The following is a 21,317-nucleotide window of genomic DNA, read 5'->3' as shown; positions in this document are numbered from 1 at the left end:
AGATTCGAAAAGAGACCAATAATGTTTGAATGAAGACGTATTTTGTAAGGGGTAGACTTTCAATGCGCAAAAAATTGTTGAGTTTAAGAAATGTAGCTACAGTGGGCCCCAAGGGCTCTTATCGATGCACCCTCTTTCGACACAGCTTGAAAAAATGGAAAAAATAACGTTCAAAGTAAGCACACTGTTGTGCAGATTTATCGGCGTTTTTCTATTTTTATAGACAGTATTATCTTTAAAATACCATCAAAAATAATCTTGGAAAGTTTGGAAACATGCATTCAAAATGTATGTGTAATAGTGATACAAGAAAACAATCAAAAGTAATTTTGAAAACATTCTTCCGACAATATTGTCATAAAAGACATTTCGACAATCTTGACATTTTAAAAATATTCTTTTTTACAGGGTATCGATTAATTATTTCATACTAATAAATAAGAAACAAAATAGCGTGGAGCCTCCAAAGAAAGAAAAAAACATAGGCACAGAATGAAACGGGATTCTCTAAACAAACCCATTTCCGCGGAAAAAATTTAGATAAGCCGGAGAAAATCGTTTTAAATGGATGATGTATCTGAAAAGGCACCCGCATTCAATCTCAAACAAACAGAGGCACTTTTCGTAAGCTCTTGATAAGCTCACGAGCAAATAAGTCTACCCACAGTCGAGCCAGATGCGAGATAGAAAACGGGCGAAAGAAAGGGAATAAAGGGATGGAAGGGGCGGGGTCATATTCGGATCCTCAAAACGGGGCTTTAGACACCGGTTCTGACAGCGAGGGATTCTAATGTTTCCTGCAGGGATGGAAAATGCTCTTTTCCACACAACAAATGGATAAAGCCTAAATCTCTCCCGGCTAGGGGTTTCGGCCGAACATTTGCAGGGTTGTAAACTGAACGCTCAATAGCTTAACCCTTTGATCTCCTGATTTTTTCCGCGCGCGAAGCAGGAGAGGAAAGTTGCTCAATCGAGAGGCAGTCGGAAGGTCGAAAAAGATCACCGAACGTTACTATCGGTTTGTGAGAGGATGATGTAAACTTTTCCTTTCCTTTACGTGAAAAAGAGTTTGATTTTACACGACGAAAAATAGAAGTTGTGATTGTAATAAACTTATTACCTACAAAATTTTATTTTGACATTCAATAGATTATATTGATATCCTTATTAATGCATCAGAAGGTTTAATAAGTTTATAAGTAATTCCATCGCCATGCAAAAAATTAGAAGGAGAGGTCAAAAAAAATCCAATCTTTTAACTCAGTTAAAAGAAACTTTCTCCGATGAATTTGTTTTCCTTTGTAAATAATAAAAATATTCATATGCTTACCAGGAAATTCTTGTTTTATCAAAAGAAATTGGCAACGCTTGAAGGCTCATACGGCGTTTTTCCCAAGTTTTTTCCTCAGCAGGGCAGCATAGTAGGTCTCATGATTCGAAGGGGTGATAGTGCGCGGAATTAAACGGAACATTTCTTTCTTCTGGTATACACCAGACAAGAAAATTTCCAGACCCTCAAACAATTTGACACGAAAAAAAAAAATGCTCTTGATTCAATCGGACTTAGCTTGAATTAAAAGGAAATCCGCTTAAATGAAGAGTCTGGACTCTGGGTCAAAAAGACTTTTTTCCATTGTATAAATAACCAAGTCATGAATTTATAAGGTCCCTCTCCACGTGAGTCACAAATTGTGTCTCCACCGGACCCTTGATTTCAATCAAGGCACGACTTTTGTTTTGCCAGCTCAGAGGAACGCCAAAGTCACAAAGCCCGAGTCCCGCCCAACCGAGCTCAGATGAGAATGTCCTGGTATGACCACGGACGGGACGAATTCCTGGACAGCGACGGATTCCTCCCGGCTCAATTTTCAGGCTGGATCTATGATAAAGCTACGAAAAGGGAAAATGGGTGAGATTGCAGGGAAGTCAATTATAGCCGCAAGCGCGCGAAAATTATAGGAGCGCAAGACAACGCAAAACCGCGTAACTCAACCATTACGTGCACCGCGGGGGACATGGATGACGAGGCTCATCTCTAAGTGCAGTTACGCGATTTCGTCATCAAGGAGACGAAGTCTTCGCCACAGGGATGGGGTTGCTCGTGCATCGAAACCACAACCCTGTTGCCGCTATCGATGCACTCTGCCGACCTGCATTCTTCTTCCCTTGCATTTACGACAAGACTCACGTATTTATATTGATTTTTCGGCGGAGTTGAGCGGTTTTCGCTTGTAAAAGTATACTGAGCAGGAAGTTGGCGAAACATACCGCTATTTACGGTGTCACCGTCGCCTTGGGTGGGCTCAAATTCCGTCCCTGTCAAGCTTCTATTTTAAGGACATCGGATCGTCTACTTCCATTACTATTTACCAATATTATCAAATTATTGATACCTATAGACTCAAAGCTCCTTTCTGAAATGTAAATTTTTCTCGTCAAGTAAGACTCCAGGTCTGGTGTATGTAAAAATCTCACTTGAAATGCAATTATTAACTGACATGAGATATTTTGAATTTTTGAAAATATTATTAAAAAGTTTATTAAAATTTTATTAAAAATACCCAAAGTTCGATGATTTCAGTTGAGTGGAAAGTTACCTGATTAGATCCGTCCTGCCACGTTTGTTTTTGTAGCTCAATCCAAACGTACGGTGTTAAACGTTTGAATACAACTAAACTTGATCCGAAGTTGTCTGTGTTGCATCTGGCCTAATTGAAGGCGCTTTGGGATTTTCTTGCCCTCTCTCAACGCAGAAATGATTTTATTGTCACTATTTTCAATAAGCGGTCGGAAGGAACAAGTATTGAATGTGATATTCTATCCGTTCGTGTCGTTCTATCGTTTCGTTTACATTCGATGACGTTTGCGATTGGACTATTTTCGATCGAATACTTATAATGGCAACCGGGGATCACTCAGCCTTTGTTCTAGTTTGCCAAGCCGAAACAATTGGTGCTTTTGACACAGGTTCGCCATTAATGGAAGGGCGAGGTGTGTCGCCAACTTCATGCTTCGACACTTTCATCTATCATGCATGCTCGGAGTTTCGCCGACCGGAAGTCTCTCATGCTTGTGGCCAATTTTACCCTCGACGAGAGGGTGAAACGAAAAGTCACCGAGGAACCTCCGGCCGAAGTGGACGACCTTCTACTTCCAAACGTAAATTTAACAATCGGTTTCTCCGAGTACTATGTAAAGCTACTTTCTTGTTTCTTTACATGTTGTTGGTAATGCATCCGTAATGCAAATCAGGGCTTTATTTCTGAAGTACGGGCCCTTAATGCTTGAAAGGTTGACCCCACCCCCGTTTCCGAAAGGTATCCATTTATTTCAAAATAAAATAATTTGTTTTTCAAATGACTGATTCCCAAAACTCGTCGAAGAATTATCATTGTTGATGCCTGCAAGAGCTCAGTCATCCTGACACCTAGGAGCGAGCTTCTCTGGCAAAACTTCTGCATGGCTTTTTTACCTACCGTTGGCTTATACCTACACTGAAAACAAATTCTCGGCGTTTTTACCAAGGTCCGTTGGTACCTTTACCATCTCACTTTTTTTTACCAAATATTAGTAATTTTACTAAGACAGACTGGTAAGCTTACCTAAAAACCGGTATTTTTACTGTTTTTTCCAGGTAAGAATACCACTTTTATTGGTAAGCAATGCCCGGTAACTTTGCCATTTTACATCGGTAATTCTACCACAGTCGATAAAAAGTATTGGCGTTTTTACCAAGATCCAGTAAAATTACCGAGAAAATTCAACAATTTTACCGAGATTTCTCAGTAAAATTACCAATTCCACAAATGATAATTTTACCAAGAAAAAACTGGGATCAAATAGAACCCTGAGTTCTTGGTAATTTTGCCCTTTTCTTAGTAAATACACCGAGTTTTTTCAGTGTATAGGCGTTTTATCGGTCTTTAGAGGGCGCGGGGAACGGTTAGAGGTCGGACCACGGTAGAGACCAAGGGGCGGTATTTATTATAATTCTTCTTCTTCTGGGTTGAACATTGCATTCTTTTTATGAATCTTACTTATTGTCGCTAAGCGAACCGTCGCGTCGCTTCTTCTGTTAACTAGCTGAAACTTAGTTTGACAAACTTTATTCGCAAGCCGTTGCATGGCTCTCGTCAACAGTTGGGCGCAAATGGGTGCCACTGCTCAAGCTCATAAGGAAATCTCAAACCCCCGAAAGGAACATTCGCATCCCCCTGTACTATTGGACAGTTCGCGCGAGGTCTCTATAATGCACCATTCCTCCGACAAAATCTCGTCAACGGAGAGCAAGATAAATAAAGGAAGAACCCACTTTTCAACGACATTTTGAGCAACGCCTCGGAAGCCCATTTAGGGAGATATACTCCCGTACCTCCGTGAAAAAACGTCGTATAGGCTTTCAGGCCTTGCCAAATTTCCTTTGATGAAAAGCAGAATTTCAGAAAAACTTGTGAATAGTTTTTCTTATAATTTTTAAAACAATTTTAGTTGCAATTCAATCTAAATATTCCCGAAATTTGAAGGAAGTATACTCATAACTTTTCTCAAAAATGAACTTAGTATAGGGGACAATTTTCCAACGCTCAAATGTTCATACGGCGTTATTCTTTAGCGCGGCAGTAACAGGACAGAAAAGCAACTCGGCGAAGGAAACAAATAACGAGGAGGGGTTGATATTTCTGTAAAACTTAATAGTCGAGCTTCCTCGCCCCCCCCCCCGTCCCTTCAGAGTTCCCTTCAGCACGAGTGTCAATAAAGGGCAGATAAAATGGGGGTCAAGAAAAATCCGCTCCCTGTTACGGTTCAGCAACCTCTCCGGGGGAGTTGCTAAAAAATTATTCATTACATAAGGAAAGTGGTGGGCAGTCGGCGCCAGCCTTATGATAATAGGATGTTAATTTAAACCCATCTGGGAACCCCTCGCTGAGGGACTCCTTTTGTTGAGTGGGTTTATCGCGACGCCGAGTTCCGGCTAACTGCCCGATCTTGGTCTATGTTTTCCCGATCTGGGTCAGAGACGAGATGAAAGCAACACAAGGTGAAAAGAAAAACAAATTTAAACAAGGCTGTGACAGAAATTCCTGTCGAATCAATCGGAAATCTACCTCAAGGCGCCGGATGTCTTTTTTGAAATGATAGGAATGCAGATTAAAACAAGGAGATTTCCTGTTGTTTCAACGAGAAATTCCTGTGACAGCATGCCTAAATATAATTACTTTTGATCCTTAGGCAGATCCAATGGTTTACATCGCAATTAAGGGAAGATCAACATTGGGGGAAAACAATGCGGGCGTGAAAACCGTAGTTACGGACTATACAGCACTACCGTTCACTGAGGGCTCAGAGGCCGGAGCAACGTCTGCTCCACCCGTAAGTGTCGGCCTTTGAGTCCGCGACGGCCGGTGGTGCTATATAGACCGCAACAACGGCTTCCACGTCCACAGTTTTTTTTTCCAGTGAAAGAGACCCTTAACATAGTATCGTAATGAAGAAAATTTTTGCCAATCTCGAATGAAATTCAGCAGAATAACTTTTGAAATGGACCCTTGCAAGATATTACAATGTGTTTCCAACGCAAAAAGTAAAAATATATGGCAGAAAAAATTCTATGATTTTGACAAAATTTAAGGCCATTTTCATATGTACAAAATCGCGGTATATTTTCCTCCGTTTATGATGACTTTTTGTAATCCATTTCATGGTGTAAAATTGTACTCAAGATTTGGTCAAATCATCATTTTGATGATGCTATAATGAAAGTCTGCTTGAACCTCCCTTTATCACGATGTTAACTATGAGACCTACTAAGAAACGGAATTGTTTAAGAAACGACTAGAAATACGACCCTAAGGCTATAAGTGCACTCCTTCAGTTTTTCAAAAATGTTTTCCCAGGAATATTTTTCTAATTTTCTACATCGAATTTTTCTTTTCCTGGACCATGATGGCTGCAACCAAGGTTAGAGCCATCGATGCCATGAAAAATTTGCGTTACTGCGTTACCAACGCCTCAAGAAGATGAATTAACATTTTTTTTTGCATATGTAACAGCAAGTATGTCAAATTAAATCAAAGGCTCTGCAAGGAGAATAATTTATCTGAAATTTGGCAAATGAGGAATTGTTGGCTCATTAATCTATTTTATGGATAAGTTTGTGGGTATTTCGGGAGCCTAATGGAGTGGATGAATTAAGCTCGAATCTGACGACACTCAGGTTTCTCCTCCCCTTATAATTATCGCGGTGGTCGGGACCTTATTGCTGCGATTTACGTCGAAATAATAAACTGATTAATCAGCGCTCCCTGAGATTATTGTTGTCACTGCTCACGTCTTGTTTTACAATTTGCCCTTGAAAGTTTTTCTGATCTTTTTTCTTTCTACACATGCCACTCCTGCGGGCCGATTATTGAAATCGATAGACAAAGCTATAAACAAAGAAGACAAAAGAGATATGGAGGGATCCTATTGATGGAAGCGGGTGGTTTTAATGGTCAAATGAGGTATATTATCGATTTTTAACACGTGGAAAATATTTTTAAAACCTTTTCCAAGCGACATTAATCTCAATAAGCCGCAGTTGTGCCGACAGAAACTGCAAAAATGAATAAAAAAGGGGAAAAAACCAAGAAGCGCGCAATCTTTAGTTTTAACCCATTTGTACATCGATCATTTAGAGTCAAATACGTCAAATTTTGAGCGTTTGGTTGCGCGTACACCTCGCTGCAGCACAATAAAAGCACAAAATGTAAAAGAAAAAATTAAAGTGCTTTGGAAATTAATAAATTTGACACGGAAACACCAATATTTAAAAAATACACATTATATTATTATTCTCCTTTGATAAATTGACACATACTTTTTCCCATCAATTTAAGTGAGAATAATCAATGCAGAGTGTGCAAACATTTCTAAATTATGAGTTAAAGAACACTGACAATGCGATTACTAATATTAAAGCCTAACAGAGCGGAGCGGTGTGCTGCCAGCGCGAGAGGCTCACTGGCATCTACAAACCTAAGTGGATACTTTACGCATTGCACAATGCTTGAAGTATTCACTTAGATTTGTAGGCGCCAATGCACGTTCCGCGCTGGCCGCCCGCCCGCCGTGCGGCGGCGGCGCAATGATACAACTATTTGAACTCTCTGGAATGCGTGAGGTATCACGCCGCATTTGAAGGCGTTTTCAAAACAGCCAAGTTCCGATACTCGGATTTTCGTTTTAAATAGTTCTTATTCTTTTCTTTTCATTTCTAACCAATTGTTTATTTAAAATCCTCCTATAAAAATTACCCATTTGCTTAATACAATTCTAGCTGGAGCGCACTTCAGCTATGCATTCATAACTGCAAAAATGTCGAAGGAAATTGATAAGCCCAGCGTGCATGGAGGCTATTTCCATTTTAATCTTCCGTCACATTATTACGGCCGGCGCCTGAAGCAACTATTTTACAACAGAGGTGTTGCACAGTATTATACGAAATTGAACGTATTAGGAATGACAGGCACCCTTTAAAAGTACAGATCTTTCCACGCAAAATAAATCAAGATACTTATCGTACACTGGAAAAATCCAAGAGCCTTTAGCTGAGGCAAATACAGCGGTTTATTCGGTTCAGGTATAACAAGGTGGGAAAATCTTGAAAGATAATTAAGTCCTGTTACACTAAAGAGGAGTAGAGAGTTTTAGTGAATTTTGTCTTATGTAATTGACGCTCCCCCCGTTTTACCAAAACTCTCAACTATATATTATTCTCCGTTGGACCAAACAGACAAAACAAAAAAACAAGCAAACCCTCATTCTTCCAAGACATTTTACATTTTCATCCAAAAATGTCGTGAGTAATTGTCTTTTGTATTTACATGTGAGCCAATTAACTTTTGGTCTCAACTGGCAGGTGGACCAAAACTCCCGTGCCGAAAAAACGCGTGGACGTGAATTACTGGAAAAAGCAGGTGCGCGGACAAAAAATCGTTGACGAAATGGCCCATAACCGAACCCTCAGGTGTTACCGAATTTGCTTGCATAAAACACGGATTTCCCGGTAAACTTTTGAATTCTCTCCTTCCAACTTTTTAGATAATTTTCTTCGCAATTTCATCTAAAGTTTTTGTTCACAAATTCATCTAAAGTTCCTTAAATTTTTGAGGAAAAATATTCATAACATTTCTCAAAAACATAACTTTTATAGGAGAAAATTTCGCAACTCTCGAATGTTCATACGGCGAAAGTTCGAGCAAATCTCGTTTTTGGCTGAAGAATGTTTTAGTTTTCTACCTGAAAATTTCACTGATTTTTCGTCTGATCTCGTGGAAAAATCCGACACATTTTGACCAAAAATCGCCCCGGTGCATTTCTGTAAAAATTTGAATTGTTCGAGTAAATTTTACAACCTTGGAATGAAGTTACATTCATTCGTTACTTAGTCTATTACCTACCTCCTTTATCCATTGCAACCACCCGCTTCCACCAAGGATCCCTCCATATCTCTTTTGTCTTCTTTGTCTATAGCTTTGTCTATCAATTTCAATAATGAGCCCGCAGACAGGTTTAAAATCATTGCACCTGTTCGCGCGGTTGACTCAACGTCGTGGGCTGCTTGTGGAAGCGTGGCTTCATACGTAGCGTCACATGCAACCCGGAGGCTGCACCACGGTAGTGCAAGTGCATGCTGTTCCATGCCTGCAGGCCGATTATTGAAACTGATGATAGACAAAGCTATAGACAAAAAAGACAAAAGGGATTTGGAGGGATCCTATTGGTGGAAGCGGGTGGTGGCAATGGACATAGGAGGTAGGTAATGGACTAACTAACGGCAACCCACCGAAAATCAGACAGTTAGTCCATCATTTTCTTCCTTAGTCTGTAAGAACCAACCATGTCAACCCATAGGATCGCTCTATACTTCCTATGTTTTCTTTGTCTATAGCTTTGTCTATAAATTCCAATAATCGGCCCGCTGGGACGATGCTGAATCTGTGGTGGCGTTTTTTGTTTCAGGTGGTTGGTGAGCCGGGGCGTGGGGCTTGGGCTATGACGCTCGGGGCGGCGGCTCGCGACTGACATGTCGCTATGACGTCATGTCTTTGTCTGCTTTGGCGGAAGAGCGGTCGTCGGAGCGATGGGCGGGGGCGGGGAACGGGAGCCTCGGGGGCGGGGGTGGCGGGGTCACGGGGGCGGCTACGGCCGTCTCGGTGTTCCAGGACCGGGACCCGCTCAGCATCGTCGTGCCCATCACCTGCGCCTACGTCGTCATCCTCGTCTCGGGCATCGTCGGCAACGTCTCCACCTGCATCGTCATCGCCCGCAACAAGCACATGCACACCGCCACCAACTTCTACCTCTTCAGCCTCGCCGTCTCCGATCTCCTCCTCCTCGTCTCCGGGCTCCCCTTCGAGATGTACACCATTTGGCATAGGTAAGTCACCCTCCCTTTATAACTCCAGACAACTCCGCTCATAACTGTCACCGTCAACTTGAAAACTTTGAGATGATGGGCGTTGAGTGGACGATTGTGCAGGATATCATGACCAAGCAATTGGTATGGTATAGGCATGTGCAGAGAATGGCTGATACTAGGTTGCCGAAGAAGATGTTGGAGTGCCCCCCCCCCTCCCCCAGGTATTCGACGGAGAGGGCGTCCATCCAAACGGGAGGTAGGGGGCATCCATCAAGAGATGAAGAGATGACAACCTCCAGAGGATCTCTACCAATATAGATTCCTATGGCTGGTAGGCGTCGCAGAGCCTCCTAACGCGCCATAAAAGCGACTTATACTAAACATACACATAAATGAAAGATCAATCGATATATCGCAATTAACAACACGCCACTGGTGAAAATTTATTCGCATTGGCTTCTGCCTTTTATTTCATTTAATTTTCAATTGGCTCTTTATTCGAATATTTTTTTTCTGCACTCTGCACGTCTCTTAATCAATTTTACCCAGTCATCCCTCAAACTTATTATCTCACCTCTGTTCCTACATTTTCTTTCAAATCTAATGCTGTATCATTATTTCTAATCTCGTCAAACATAGTGCGGCCGCCGCTCGCCGGTTGCCGCAAAGCATATATTAGCGCCTACAAGACCGTGGGAATACTTCACGCATTGCGCAAATTACCGTGCGGTTGCTGGTCGGCCCGAGACGCACATTAGCGCCTACAAGACTGCAAGAATACTTCACGCATTGCGCTAAACACAGTGCGGTCGCTGTTCGCGTCGCAGAGTGCCCTAGCGCATTAACCTGTGGCAGCGAGGTGTAGTAGTTGAAGAAACGGTCCCAGGGCATTCTAAAGGCAACCGAAATGAACTACTGGCGTAGATGGGCCCAAGTGTCGAGAAATGATCAAGTTCGAAATGAAAAGGTACGTGAAATTTTGGGCGATTTGAGTTGATTCTCAGAGAAGCCTCGTTTTCCGACGAGAATCGATAATTGGTCAGTTGCGTTGCTCACAGAATCGTTTTTGATGCTTAATTCTTGTAGATTGGCAATTAAGATCTGCCCAAACCTCAACTTTCGACGTTCAACTTTCTACCGAGATATCGCCTATTGAAAAGTCGGGTTTGTGACGTCATCCTCCGCCGTCGTGACACCCTTGGTTCCTTCCACTTTCTTTTCATCCAAGTTTCAAGTTGAGTAACCAGTGCGTCACTGCGACTAATGAAAGATAGGTGGAAGACTCCGCGGTGTCACGACGGCGGTGGATGACGTCAAAAACCCGACTTTTCAAAGCGCGATATCTTGGTCAATATTAAACGTAGAAAGTTGCGGTTCGGGCAGATCTTACTATTTTTAGCTCATTTGAAAGAATCAAGCATCAAAACACGATTCTGTTGCCAGCACAACCGACCCATTATTCAACACAAGCTTTCGCCAGATGGACATTTATTAATTTAAAGATAGTTGATTTATAAATAGAATATAAATAGAGAGCATACATTTTTTAAATTTCTTAAATAGTATAATATAAATTTTCATAACTCATTGAGGAGCTTTTACCCCGGGATGTTAAAAATCCTTCATTGCTTGCAGCACCTTGGATGAGCGATACCACCATGACAACGTAATGAAGCTCATTTTGCCTATCTTGCTAGAATGAAGGCGATTCCCACCACTGATGCGCTACTTGAATCATATATTAACAGGAGCACCAAACCATCTGGGTTCATCTGATGATGTCAGTTAGGCTGTATATGTACTCGGAAATTTGATATGGATTTTCCACTAAGTTATTAACTGAAAAGGCGTCAGGCTTATATGGTTCCACCAGAAAAAGGAAGCCTTACAGAATTGCATCACTAATTGAGGTGAAGCTAACCGGATCTGCTGTAAACTCCATTAATCTGCGACTACAAATACGAAGCACAAAGTATGGCTCTTAAAATTCTACCCAGTCCTCTCAAAACCTGTAAAAGTTTGTATGGCAATTTTCTCGCGGCCTGCTTCGTTATTCAAAGAAGGGAATCAAAGTTGAGACTTTGTTTCTGTGATCGGAAGATTCCCGCAACTTGATCGGAACCAAGAGAGCTCGAGCATTGTTAGATGCCAAATTGAACGAAAATTATATCATCGTACAATTTAACCGGTAAGTTCTGCAGGCGCTTTTCGGTTCAGAGAACAGGTCCCTCCCTCAGTCGCGTGAAAGGGTTGTTGGTCAAGAGATTCAAAGGGCCGGTCAATGCTGCTTTGCTAAGGAAAAACGCCATATGAGCCTCCAGACGTTGCCATATTTCTTTCAATAAAAAATAAATTTACTGTGTAAATGGTGAATATTTTTCCTCAAAAGTTTCAGACGATTTTGTTCGCAATTTAATATAAAAGATCTGAAAATTTTAAGGACAAATATTCGTACCTTTCCTCAAAGATAAACATTTTATGGGTGGAAATTTGGCAACTCTCGAATGTTCGTATGGCGTTCTCCCTTAGCACCGCAGGATACGGTATATCGACGGCGTAAGTCCGCAATCACATATCTCGTTTGCGGTGTCTGAAAATCTCCGCCTCTATATTATTTTCTTTAAAAAAAAAACAAATCGACATCATCCCATGAAGTTTATGCAAAAATTTTTTTGCATTGGGAAAAAAAATCACGGCACTTTAAATGAATTGCCGTTGAATGTAGCGTATTTTGATTCAGTTATCCGTGTCAGTTTTAACGAATACAACGTAAATAGTTATTTTAGTAAATTTTTAAACGCGCATGTTTCAAGTTTTATATTTTAATCGTATTATTTGGTACACTGGAAAAAAAAACACATTGAATCTAGAGTCCAGACTCTTGAAAACATTGACAAGAAAAAGGACTCTCGATTCAATTAGATTTAAGCTTAAATCAAAAGGAAATCCGCGCAAATTAAGAAGCTTGGTTCTTGATTTAAGCTTAAATCTGATTGAATCAAGAGTGTTTTTTCTTGTCGATGTTTTTAAAAGTCTGGACTCTAGATCCAATGTGTTTTTTTTTTTTCAGTGTATGCTTTTTTAAGGCGTGTCTTAAATCGATAACATGTCCGACAATTTTGCGATAAATAAAAACAACCAGGGTAAAAATATGCTAGTTCACGAGAATGTGAGATACTGTTATTTTCGAGAGTGATTTTGTGTGGCAACGATAATCGGAAAAATTACCACGAACGTGCTTTGTGCGGGAAAGATAGTCAGCCACTCACGCAAGTGTGCATTACCTGTGCCCCTCACAAAGAACCCATACGATCCTATCAAAATTTGAGCCTTTTTTATATAAAAAATCGATATGATTCGGATTTTCTCTCAATTCGCGACAATGCCGCTTCTCGGCGAGGGAGAAAAACACCCTAACGAGCTTCCATGTATGTCCGAGGTCCCAGTTGAAGCGCCGCTCCCAACTCCCCGGGCAAACACTCAATCTGTATTCAAGCTCTCGCCGGCCGAGGCATACTGTCCGTCTTAACAAAGGACACGATCCTCGTCTCACCTGAACCCTATTACCGAGTAACATCTAGGAGATTCAAGGCTCATTCGAAAATCCACTCATGCCCTTTCCTCAACGAAGCGACGAAATTTAAAAGAGACACAATGAGTGCATCCAGAATCCCAACGCCCGGTGAATACTAAGCGGAAACCCTGCTTCCGAGAGTAACCCAGGTCAAAAGTTTCCCTGCAACTGATAAAACGGAACTTTTTCCGCCCTTATATTAAATGTTCTGAATATTGTTAAACGAATGTTGCATCCCTCCCTCCCCCTCATCTAGGGCGCTCGCAAAGACAATGCAAGCTGATTCGCTCGCCCGACGTGATCACATGTTGCACTCGGAAAAACAGATAAACGAAAAAAGTTAGCGCGCATTTGCGTAAGTTTTCACCGTGCCCGCTCGGTAATTGAAAAGGAGATTCGCTTTCGGATACCTTCAAGTCTTAAATGCAGGAGTGCACTTTGGTTTGTTGGCTCTTTTGACACTTTTAAATGTGTAGAAGTATGAAAGTTATCCCATGTTGTCGTCGCTCTGACGTAAGGGCGTACCTCGATTTCGCGTGAGCCCTGTTTTACATATAAACCCATGCCCTCTGGAGCGCATGCAGAAATCTAGATACGCCCTTACGTCAGAGGGACGACGATTTGAAGGAACGTAACTATTTTTTAAAGCCGCAAAAGTCTCCACCGTGAAGAGTATTTTTTTCAAAGAATTGCTGGGTTTTCCTAATTGAAAAACACCAATGTTGCCAAATTTTCCTTCTCAAATTGCATGTTTACCAGGAAAATATTCGATAATTCCGACTGTTTTCACTGATTTTTTTCTAATCTTGTGTGAAAATTAGAAAGAATATGGACAAATGTATTTCCTTAGGAGAATACACTAAAATTTCTTATCAACGGTGTAAGTCGGTAATCACATTACTCGGTTTGCGACGTCACAGACTTCCTGTCACACTAGATATTTTAAACGGGAAACTACTCCACGGCAATTCTTCAAAATTGCCGTGATTTGTTTTCTCTGTGCGAAGAAAATTCTGCAAAAACTTCAAGGTTTGATGTCAATTTGTTTTCCTCTAATAAAGTAACATAGACGAGGTAGAGATTTTCAGACGCCGCAAACGAGATATGTGATTGCGAACTTACACCGTCGAAATGTACATCCTTGTAAGAAATTGATTCGTTATATTCAATGTTGGAAGCTCGGACGGAATACACTTAGGTTCCTTGGTCGGGAAAATGAGGAAATGTGGCAACATGGGGTTGAGAGTGAGGACTAATAGCGGGCATGAGTCACTGTCGTCGTGGCGTCCGGGTGGAAAAACGGCGACACGGTGGTGTTGAAAATCCAGCTGGAGTGGATCACCGGAGCCAGTGAATTGATTGCCTTTGAATTGGGCCAACATGCTCCCGCCGCGGCATTTTCGGACAAGTCCCTTTGGCAGTAGCTGCATTTCCGCGTGCGGCCAAAGCCAAGTTGTAACTACAGTGTCAGTCGGGGTCATTCCTTAACATATTGGGGTAAGCGCCGGACGAATTCCTCCGGAAAACTGTCATTCAGGATTGCCGTCGCGGCGGTCCGGAAAACCTGAAAAGTCAGGGAATTCTTAGGGAAACAAGGAAATGGACCACTGGAAAAGCTACCGAGTTAAGCATTCCGATATATGTTTCTCAACCAAAATTTCACATCGAACATGATTCACGCGACGAAAATTATTGACATTGAATCTTAACCAATGTATTAAATCGACGGTGTAAGTCGGCAATCACATAACTCGCTTGCGGTGTCTGAAAATCTCCGCCTCTATGTTGTTTTTTTAAAGGCGAACAAATTGACATCATTCCTTGAAGTTTTTTCAGAATTTTCTTCGCGCAGAGAAGAAAATCACGGCAGTTTTAGAGAATTGCCGTTGAGTAGTTTTCCGTTTAAAAAATAAAGTATGACTGGAAGTATGTGACATCGCAAACCGAGTTATGTGATTGCCAACTTACACCGTTGATTTATATGATTTTTTCCCCCAGCAATTTAACTGAGAATAATCCATGCATTTGTCGGTACAAACATTTCAAAATCAAGAATTGAAAAACGCCGACTCCGCGAGTTTAAATATTAGAGCCTAACGGAGCGAAGCGGCGTGCTGCCGCCGCTAAACGCGCTTTGGCGCCTACAAACCTAAAGGGATACTTCACGCATTACGCAATGCTTGAAGTATCCCCTTAGGTTTGTAGGCGCCGAAGCGCGTTCCTCGCTGGCAGCACGCAGCCGCGCCGTGCCACGGCGCTTCAAACAACTATTTCACAACATAGGTGTTGCACAGTATCATACGAAATTGAAGGCGCTCCAACATATGAAGAATGACAGACATGGGTCCTAATGTTAAATTCCTCGAAGGTGCACCCCTATCCTCCAATTTGTAAAAACAACTATTCGTTTCTTTTATCCCTAAGGGTAGTTTTGTGTAGTTGCGTATGAAAAATTTGCATTTCGCAAAACATTCTAGCGCCAAATCAAAATTGTATGTCCAAAATTACACATTTTGTTTTAATATTTTGGAGAAAGAAGGGGTGTTGATCGAGGCTCCTCAACTTGAAATCGGATATATTTTGTGTTGAACACTACCGCCCCTCAAAAATGAACCAATGTAATTTTTGGCCTGAAGTTTGATTTTAGTACGAAATACTACTTTCCAGAGTTATCAAAAACTGGATTTTTCTTTAAATTTAGGGGGACCACGGTTTCGAGATGTTAAAGTGCAGGATTGTTCATAGAAAAAATAAGTTTTTTTTTTTGAGTTGAAGAATATCCCTCTGAAATTTTGCCGATGAAATTTGAGACACTCCATGTGACAACCGGATAGTATGTCATACTATTGGTGATTTTATGATACCGGATTTTTACCTATTAAAAATTTATATTTTGCATCCATGAATTGCCAAAGCTAACATAGACTCGCCTGAATAATTCCAATAGAGATTTTCCTCGTGAAGCGGTTTCATTTTAACATCATGAAATAGGAATTCTTGGTCTCCAAAAAAGGCACGACTTTCCTGCTGTGCTTAGAAAGAACGACGTATGAGCCTCCAAACGTTGCCAAATTTACTCTGATTAAATGTTCATTTGCGAGGAGAAAGATTAGTTTTTCAATTGAAATTTTCAGATAATTTGGATCTGATCTCAAATAAAGGTTTATGAACAATTCGTAGAAAAATATTATATTTTATCCGAGAAAATTTGCCTGAAGGCCCACCCAGCGTTTTTCCTTAGCTGTTTTTGGAAGTCTCTTTTTCGACACGCACGATTACAGCCTCCTTACAGCCAATTCTAGCTTTTTCAAATACAATTTCAAGTATTAGCCTAATTATTTTCGTGAACGCCAGCCTCTCAGGGGGCTGAACTGACGTGGACGGGGTGGGGGTGGCGGTGGGGGAATATTTTGAAATTAATTTGATTAAGAGGATATCCTCTCGGAGTTATTCACCGGCTGACACTACGGCACCGTAATCCGTGTTGGGAGAATTAGTTTACGGCGCTTCAATTCCAATTACTGTAATTTACAAAGTGTTCCATCAATACACTTTCAGAATGGCTGCAGCGTGATTAAAGGCGGTTGCCAAGCCGCGAGGCTCCGGTGTATTTTTTCACACATAGAAGAAAGGCACATCCACTCCACCATTCCTTTGAAGTAATACGGCCTTTCTTTCCGAATATGGTTCTGTTAAACACCTTCCACATCAGAAGAGGTACGAGCCTCGAATTGGCAACCAGGATGTAAAATTAAAGGCCCATTTAAGACTATCCCGCGTGTTGTGTAGGTTGAGGTTGCATTTACAGAAATATGCTTTCTTCGACTTTCCTTCAGATTTTTATCTTTTAGCATACTGAAAAAAAGATTGGTAGAATTTACTATTCCTTCACGCTGTATTTCACACAGTGTGAATATTCAAAGTCGATTCTGCCAGCGGATTGGTTACCTGTACCAGTGTATAGTAACGTTTATCTTCCTTCTTGCAGAATTGACTCTGAATTGATGCTGTGTGAAATACAGCGTAAAGGAATGGTAAATTCTACCAATCTTTTATTCAGTGCAGTGGTTTCGGGAAAAACCCACCATGTCACGTGTGTGAAATCAGAATGCAAAATTAGCATTCTAATATTACGAATTATGTGACATTCTGTCATCCATTAATTAAAGCACCATTTATCTTGAAAATTTATATTAAAAAACGACCTTTGTTCCCTAATAGAGATGTTTCATGCTCCCCCCTTCGATATCTTCCAGAGATTCCATATTTCCATGTGCGATGGTGCAACAATACTCCTTCATCTTGACGACAGATAACGCAAGGTTGCCTAACAACAGGAACAAAGGCTAATTCTTCTCATTGACACTCTATAGCAGGAAGAATCTGCTTGAATTTTGTAGAGACCCCGGCAACATCGAGATTCTTGCACGCGTAATTGCTTATGTTTGTATACGTTGAAAAAAATAGATGACCGTTCTGTGTTGCTTCCTGAAAGAAGTTTTGCCTTTTTAAGCTAAATTCCATTTGCGATGAAATAACTTGACGATCAATTATCGCTGGATCACTGGAAACGATTCTGTTGATTCACTTGAATCGAAGTTCGCCACTTGAGCATGATCACCGGCTGTCATTAAAATTGACAAGTTTATCCGAAAATTTGCTTCATTCCCGTCATGTATGACATCACAAAAGAAACTATCCACGGAAATTGAAAGATGGCCATTCACAAAATCAATCAACCGCGTTTTATGTTAAAACTGCGTATGAGGAAACTCGTATTGATATATCGACGGTGTAAGTCGGCAATCACATAACTCGGTTTGCGACGTCGCAGACTCCCTGTCATACTTTATTTTTTAAACGGAAAACTACTCAACAGCAATTCTTTAAAACTACCGTGATTTTTCTTCTCTGTGCGAATTAAATTCTGCGTAAACTTCAAAGAATGATGCCAATTTGTTCTCCTTTAAAAAAATAACATAGAGGCGGAGATTTTCAGACACCGCAAACGAGTGTCGACTTACACCGTCGATATACAATTCCTGTCAAATTTATTCGAAAATTTGTTATACATTTCTGGTCAAGCAATGAAATTGCTTACCCTTTACTTCACTGGAAAAAAACATATTGGATCTAGAGTCCAGACTTTTAAAAGCATCGACAAGAAAAAATACTCTTGATTCAATCAGAATCTAGCTTAAATCAAGAACCAATCCTCTTAATTTAAGCGGATTTCGTTTTGATTCAAGCAAAAATCCGATTGAATCAAGAGTATTTTTTCTTGTCAATGTTTTCAAGAGTCTAAACTCTAAATCCAATTTTTTTTTTTTTTTTTTTTTTTTTTTCAGTTTTTTTATTGGTCTGCTTTGAAGACATACTGCGGTATGTCGATGACTGAAGTTGGAAGGTACACCTTGGTTGGTGGATATCTACACTGTTAAAAGCCCAAGGAACCGGAGTGATAAAAATGTGAGATGAATCTACTCTTTCCACAGAGTGACTAACACTTCCACGGAGCGGAATTTACTCTTTTTGGAAGTGATGTACGCCCATTAACAGCGAATTTCACTTCGTCCTCTTAACGTTCGGGTCCTTTGGGAGCTGATTATAGCAAGTCAGAGTCATACACCGAATTTCACTTTTCCACTTTGAAGGGTGCATTTGCATCGCAACGTCGAAAAATCACTTATTTCTATTCCACGTCTAATTGGACGCATTCCTGTCAAACGGAACTAAGCGCCATGGGGTGAGGAAGGTAGAGGGGGGCTTGGATTGGCGGCGAAACCGGGCGTCGGGCTCATTCCGTCTTATATTCGCAATGCTTTTCCATGGCGCTTAGGTCCGTTTGACCGAACGCGCTATCCGGCATTGTAAATTCCCCAAAAGGAACTCAAATTGGCGCTTAGTTCCGTTTGACAAAAATACTTCCAATTTACAAACACTCTGACAGCTTTTTTCGACTATTTTCAAATTAAAAACGAATATTTGTAGAGAACTTTAAAAAAAATCCGGTTTGGTTTTCTTTAAAAAAATAAAACACGAGAGACGTAATTTAAAGCCGCAATTGGATACACGTATATTCCGATTTATGAAGTTCTATAAGTCGATTTTGGCAACATCGCAAGTTGGCAGCTCACGGGATGGGAAGCGATTCAATCGCCTTTTTGGCGCGGAGATGGGATTAGCAATGAACAGGGACAACCACCAGTCAATGGACGTGTATCTTGGCGGAGGGGGTGTTCCAAAAGAATGCAGCTAATTGGAAAGATAAACCATGTAGCTGCAAAGCAGCGTCCCTGAAAATGCCTGTTCTGTCGAGGTTGGCATGTAGGACTTATCTCGCTGCCATTTTTCATCCGGGCATGAGCTTGATGGTGGAAAATGTGACGAGAATAAAGCAGACCGGCAGGCTGATTATTGGAATCCATGGACAAAGCAATGGACAAAGAATGGAAAAAGAGCGATCTTATTGGTTAAAGCGGATCGTCGCTTTTTTCTTGTCTCCTTTTTCTATCGCTAGGTTCATCAATTTCAAGAATCAGCCCGCAGCGTGGATAAGATTTGAAAGTAACCGATCACTTGTCAATAGCTAATAGAATTATACGGCCGCTTTAAGCAGAAAGGAGCCGAACCACATCAGATTTGCCAGATTTAATTGGCAAATTTCATTTTTCCACATTAAAACAGTTGTGCTAATTTTTGTGCTACTTTCAATGAATTTCCTGCATAGCACAACGCAAATTCCTTAAAATTTACAAAGGAATCCGCACAAACGTTCCTTTGTAAAAATTTAAATTGCCAGGTTAAATGTGGCATTAGCGAATGTGGCTTAGTTCCTTTCCAGTAAACGTGGTCCATATGAGAAAGGGTGTACTCGTGTGTCGGTAACTAATGTCCTACGATCGAAAAGTGTATAATCATTATGCCGAGTTCAATGTTGTGATTGGCTTACTCGATGAATTGGACCAATCATACCACGTAGCCTTGATATATGTATTAGTGGCACGGTTTAATCTTCTGACACTAGGTCTAGCTGGTGACATTTTTTCTGTACCTTTATACAGTCTTGTGGATCACAGGGTGTCTACAAGTCCAAAACCAATACACTTTTTCAAGGGCAAGCCAGCAGCCTGATTTTTGAAATTTTGTGTGTGCCGACTGTCAAAGACAAGATTAAGGCGAACCCAGGTAAAAATTGGCGATAGGAGCTGCGTTTCAAAATACCATAGGAGTTCTTATAGCCGACTAAAGAAGGCTATTGAAAATCATATAGCTGACTGTAAAAAGCGGAGCAAATAATATAGCCGGGCTATACGAAGCTATAAAAAAGTATACAGTCGGGCTATAGTTCCTATCACCTTTACACCGCTTTACACTTTATCGCCATTGGCTATAAAAGGTTAAAAGAAATTGTGTAGAAATTCGTGTGCTTTGGAATTCATTAAGTTTGATACGGAGCTACCTTAATATTTACAAAACACACATATTTCCCTTTAAAACATTTTTTTTTTCATCAATTAAAATGAGAATAGTCCATACAGAGTGAGCAAACATTTCAAAATCATGAGTTGAAAAACGCTGACTCGGCGAGATTAAATATTAGAGTCTAACACAAAGCGGAGCAGTGACGCACTGGCGCCTACAAACCTAACAGGGATACTTCACGCATTGCGCAATGTGTGAAGTATCCCTGTTGGGTTTGTAGGCGCCAGCGCGTATAGCGCTGGTTTCTCGCCCCGCAAGGTGGAGTACCACGGCGCTTTAAGCACCTGTTTCGCGACAGAGGTGTTGCACAGTATCATACGACATTGAAGGCGCTCCAACATATTAAGAATGACAGGTATCCTTCAAAAGTACGGAGCTTTACTCGCAAAATAAATCAAGATACTACGGCACAAAAAGAGAGCGGTAGTCCAAAAACTAACTAAGTCCTAGTATCCGTAATTAGTAACGTTTAGCATAAACTTTTTCGTCTGGCGGTTGGTTAAACGCCATCGGCTACAAAAGGCTAAAAGAAATTGTACAGCCGGCTACAGAAGCTAATGGAAATCTTACAGCCGGCTTTAGGTCTATAGTATTTTGGAACACACATTCTACTGCCAATTTTTACCAGGGAATGGAGTTATGTGATTTGCTGATGCTCTGAGTTGTGCATAATGTCAAAGGACGGATTAGAGTAAGATGGGATTTGAAAGATTGGTAAAAAACCGGCGGCAACTTGAAAAGTGCTTTTAGCTTCTTTTTGTTTACACCCTTTATCGGGACGACAAAACGCACAACTCAGACTGAGCACCGACCAATCAAGTAACTCCATTCTCCTTAATATTGTCTTATCCGGTCGAA

General features: G+C 40.9%; 1 protein-coding gene and 1 long non-coding RNA gene across 2 annotated transcripts in view; both read left to right on the top strand.

Moving 5' to 3' along the window:
- Nucleotides 1-9,149, top strand: part of LOC109036740 (uncharacterized) — a 226,627-nt gene extending 217,478 nt beyond the window's left edge. Inside the window, exon 5 of the long non-coding RNA XR_011900311.1 lies at nucleotides 9,001-9,149. This is a non-coding gene — a long non-coding RNA (uncharacterized lncRNA). The remainder of the gene's footprint in view (nucleotides 1-9,000) is intronic.
- Nucleotides 9,150-9,160: 11 nt separating this feature from the next.
- Nucleotides 9,161-21,317, top strand: part of LOC109036739 (pyrokinin-1 receptor) — a 93,734-nt gene continuing 81,577 nt past the window's right edge. Inside the window, exon 1 of the mRNA XM_072303050.1 lies at nucleotides 9,161-9,418. Coding sequence (XP_072159151.1) covers nucleotides 9,318-9,418 — 101 coding nt within the window. The 5' untranslated portion in view covers nucleotides 9,161-9,317. The remainder of the gene's footprint in view (nucleotides 9,419-21,317) is intronic.

The sequence above is a fragment of the Bemisia tabaci genome, chromosome 7, assembly GCF_918797505.1.
Source record: "Bemisia tabaci chromosome 7, PGI_BMITA_v3".
Lineage (NCBI taxonomy): Eukaryota > Metazoa > Arthropoda > Insecta > Hemiptera > Aleyrodidae > Bemisia > Bemisia tabaci.
This window is presented reverse-complemented; position numbering and strand designations above follow the sequence as displayed.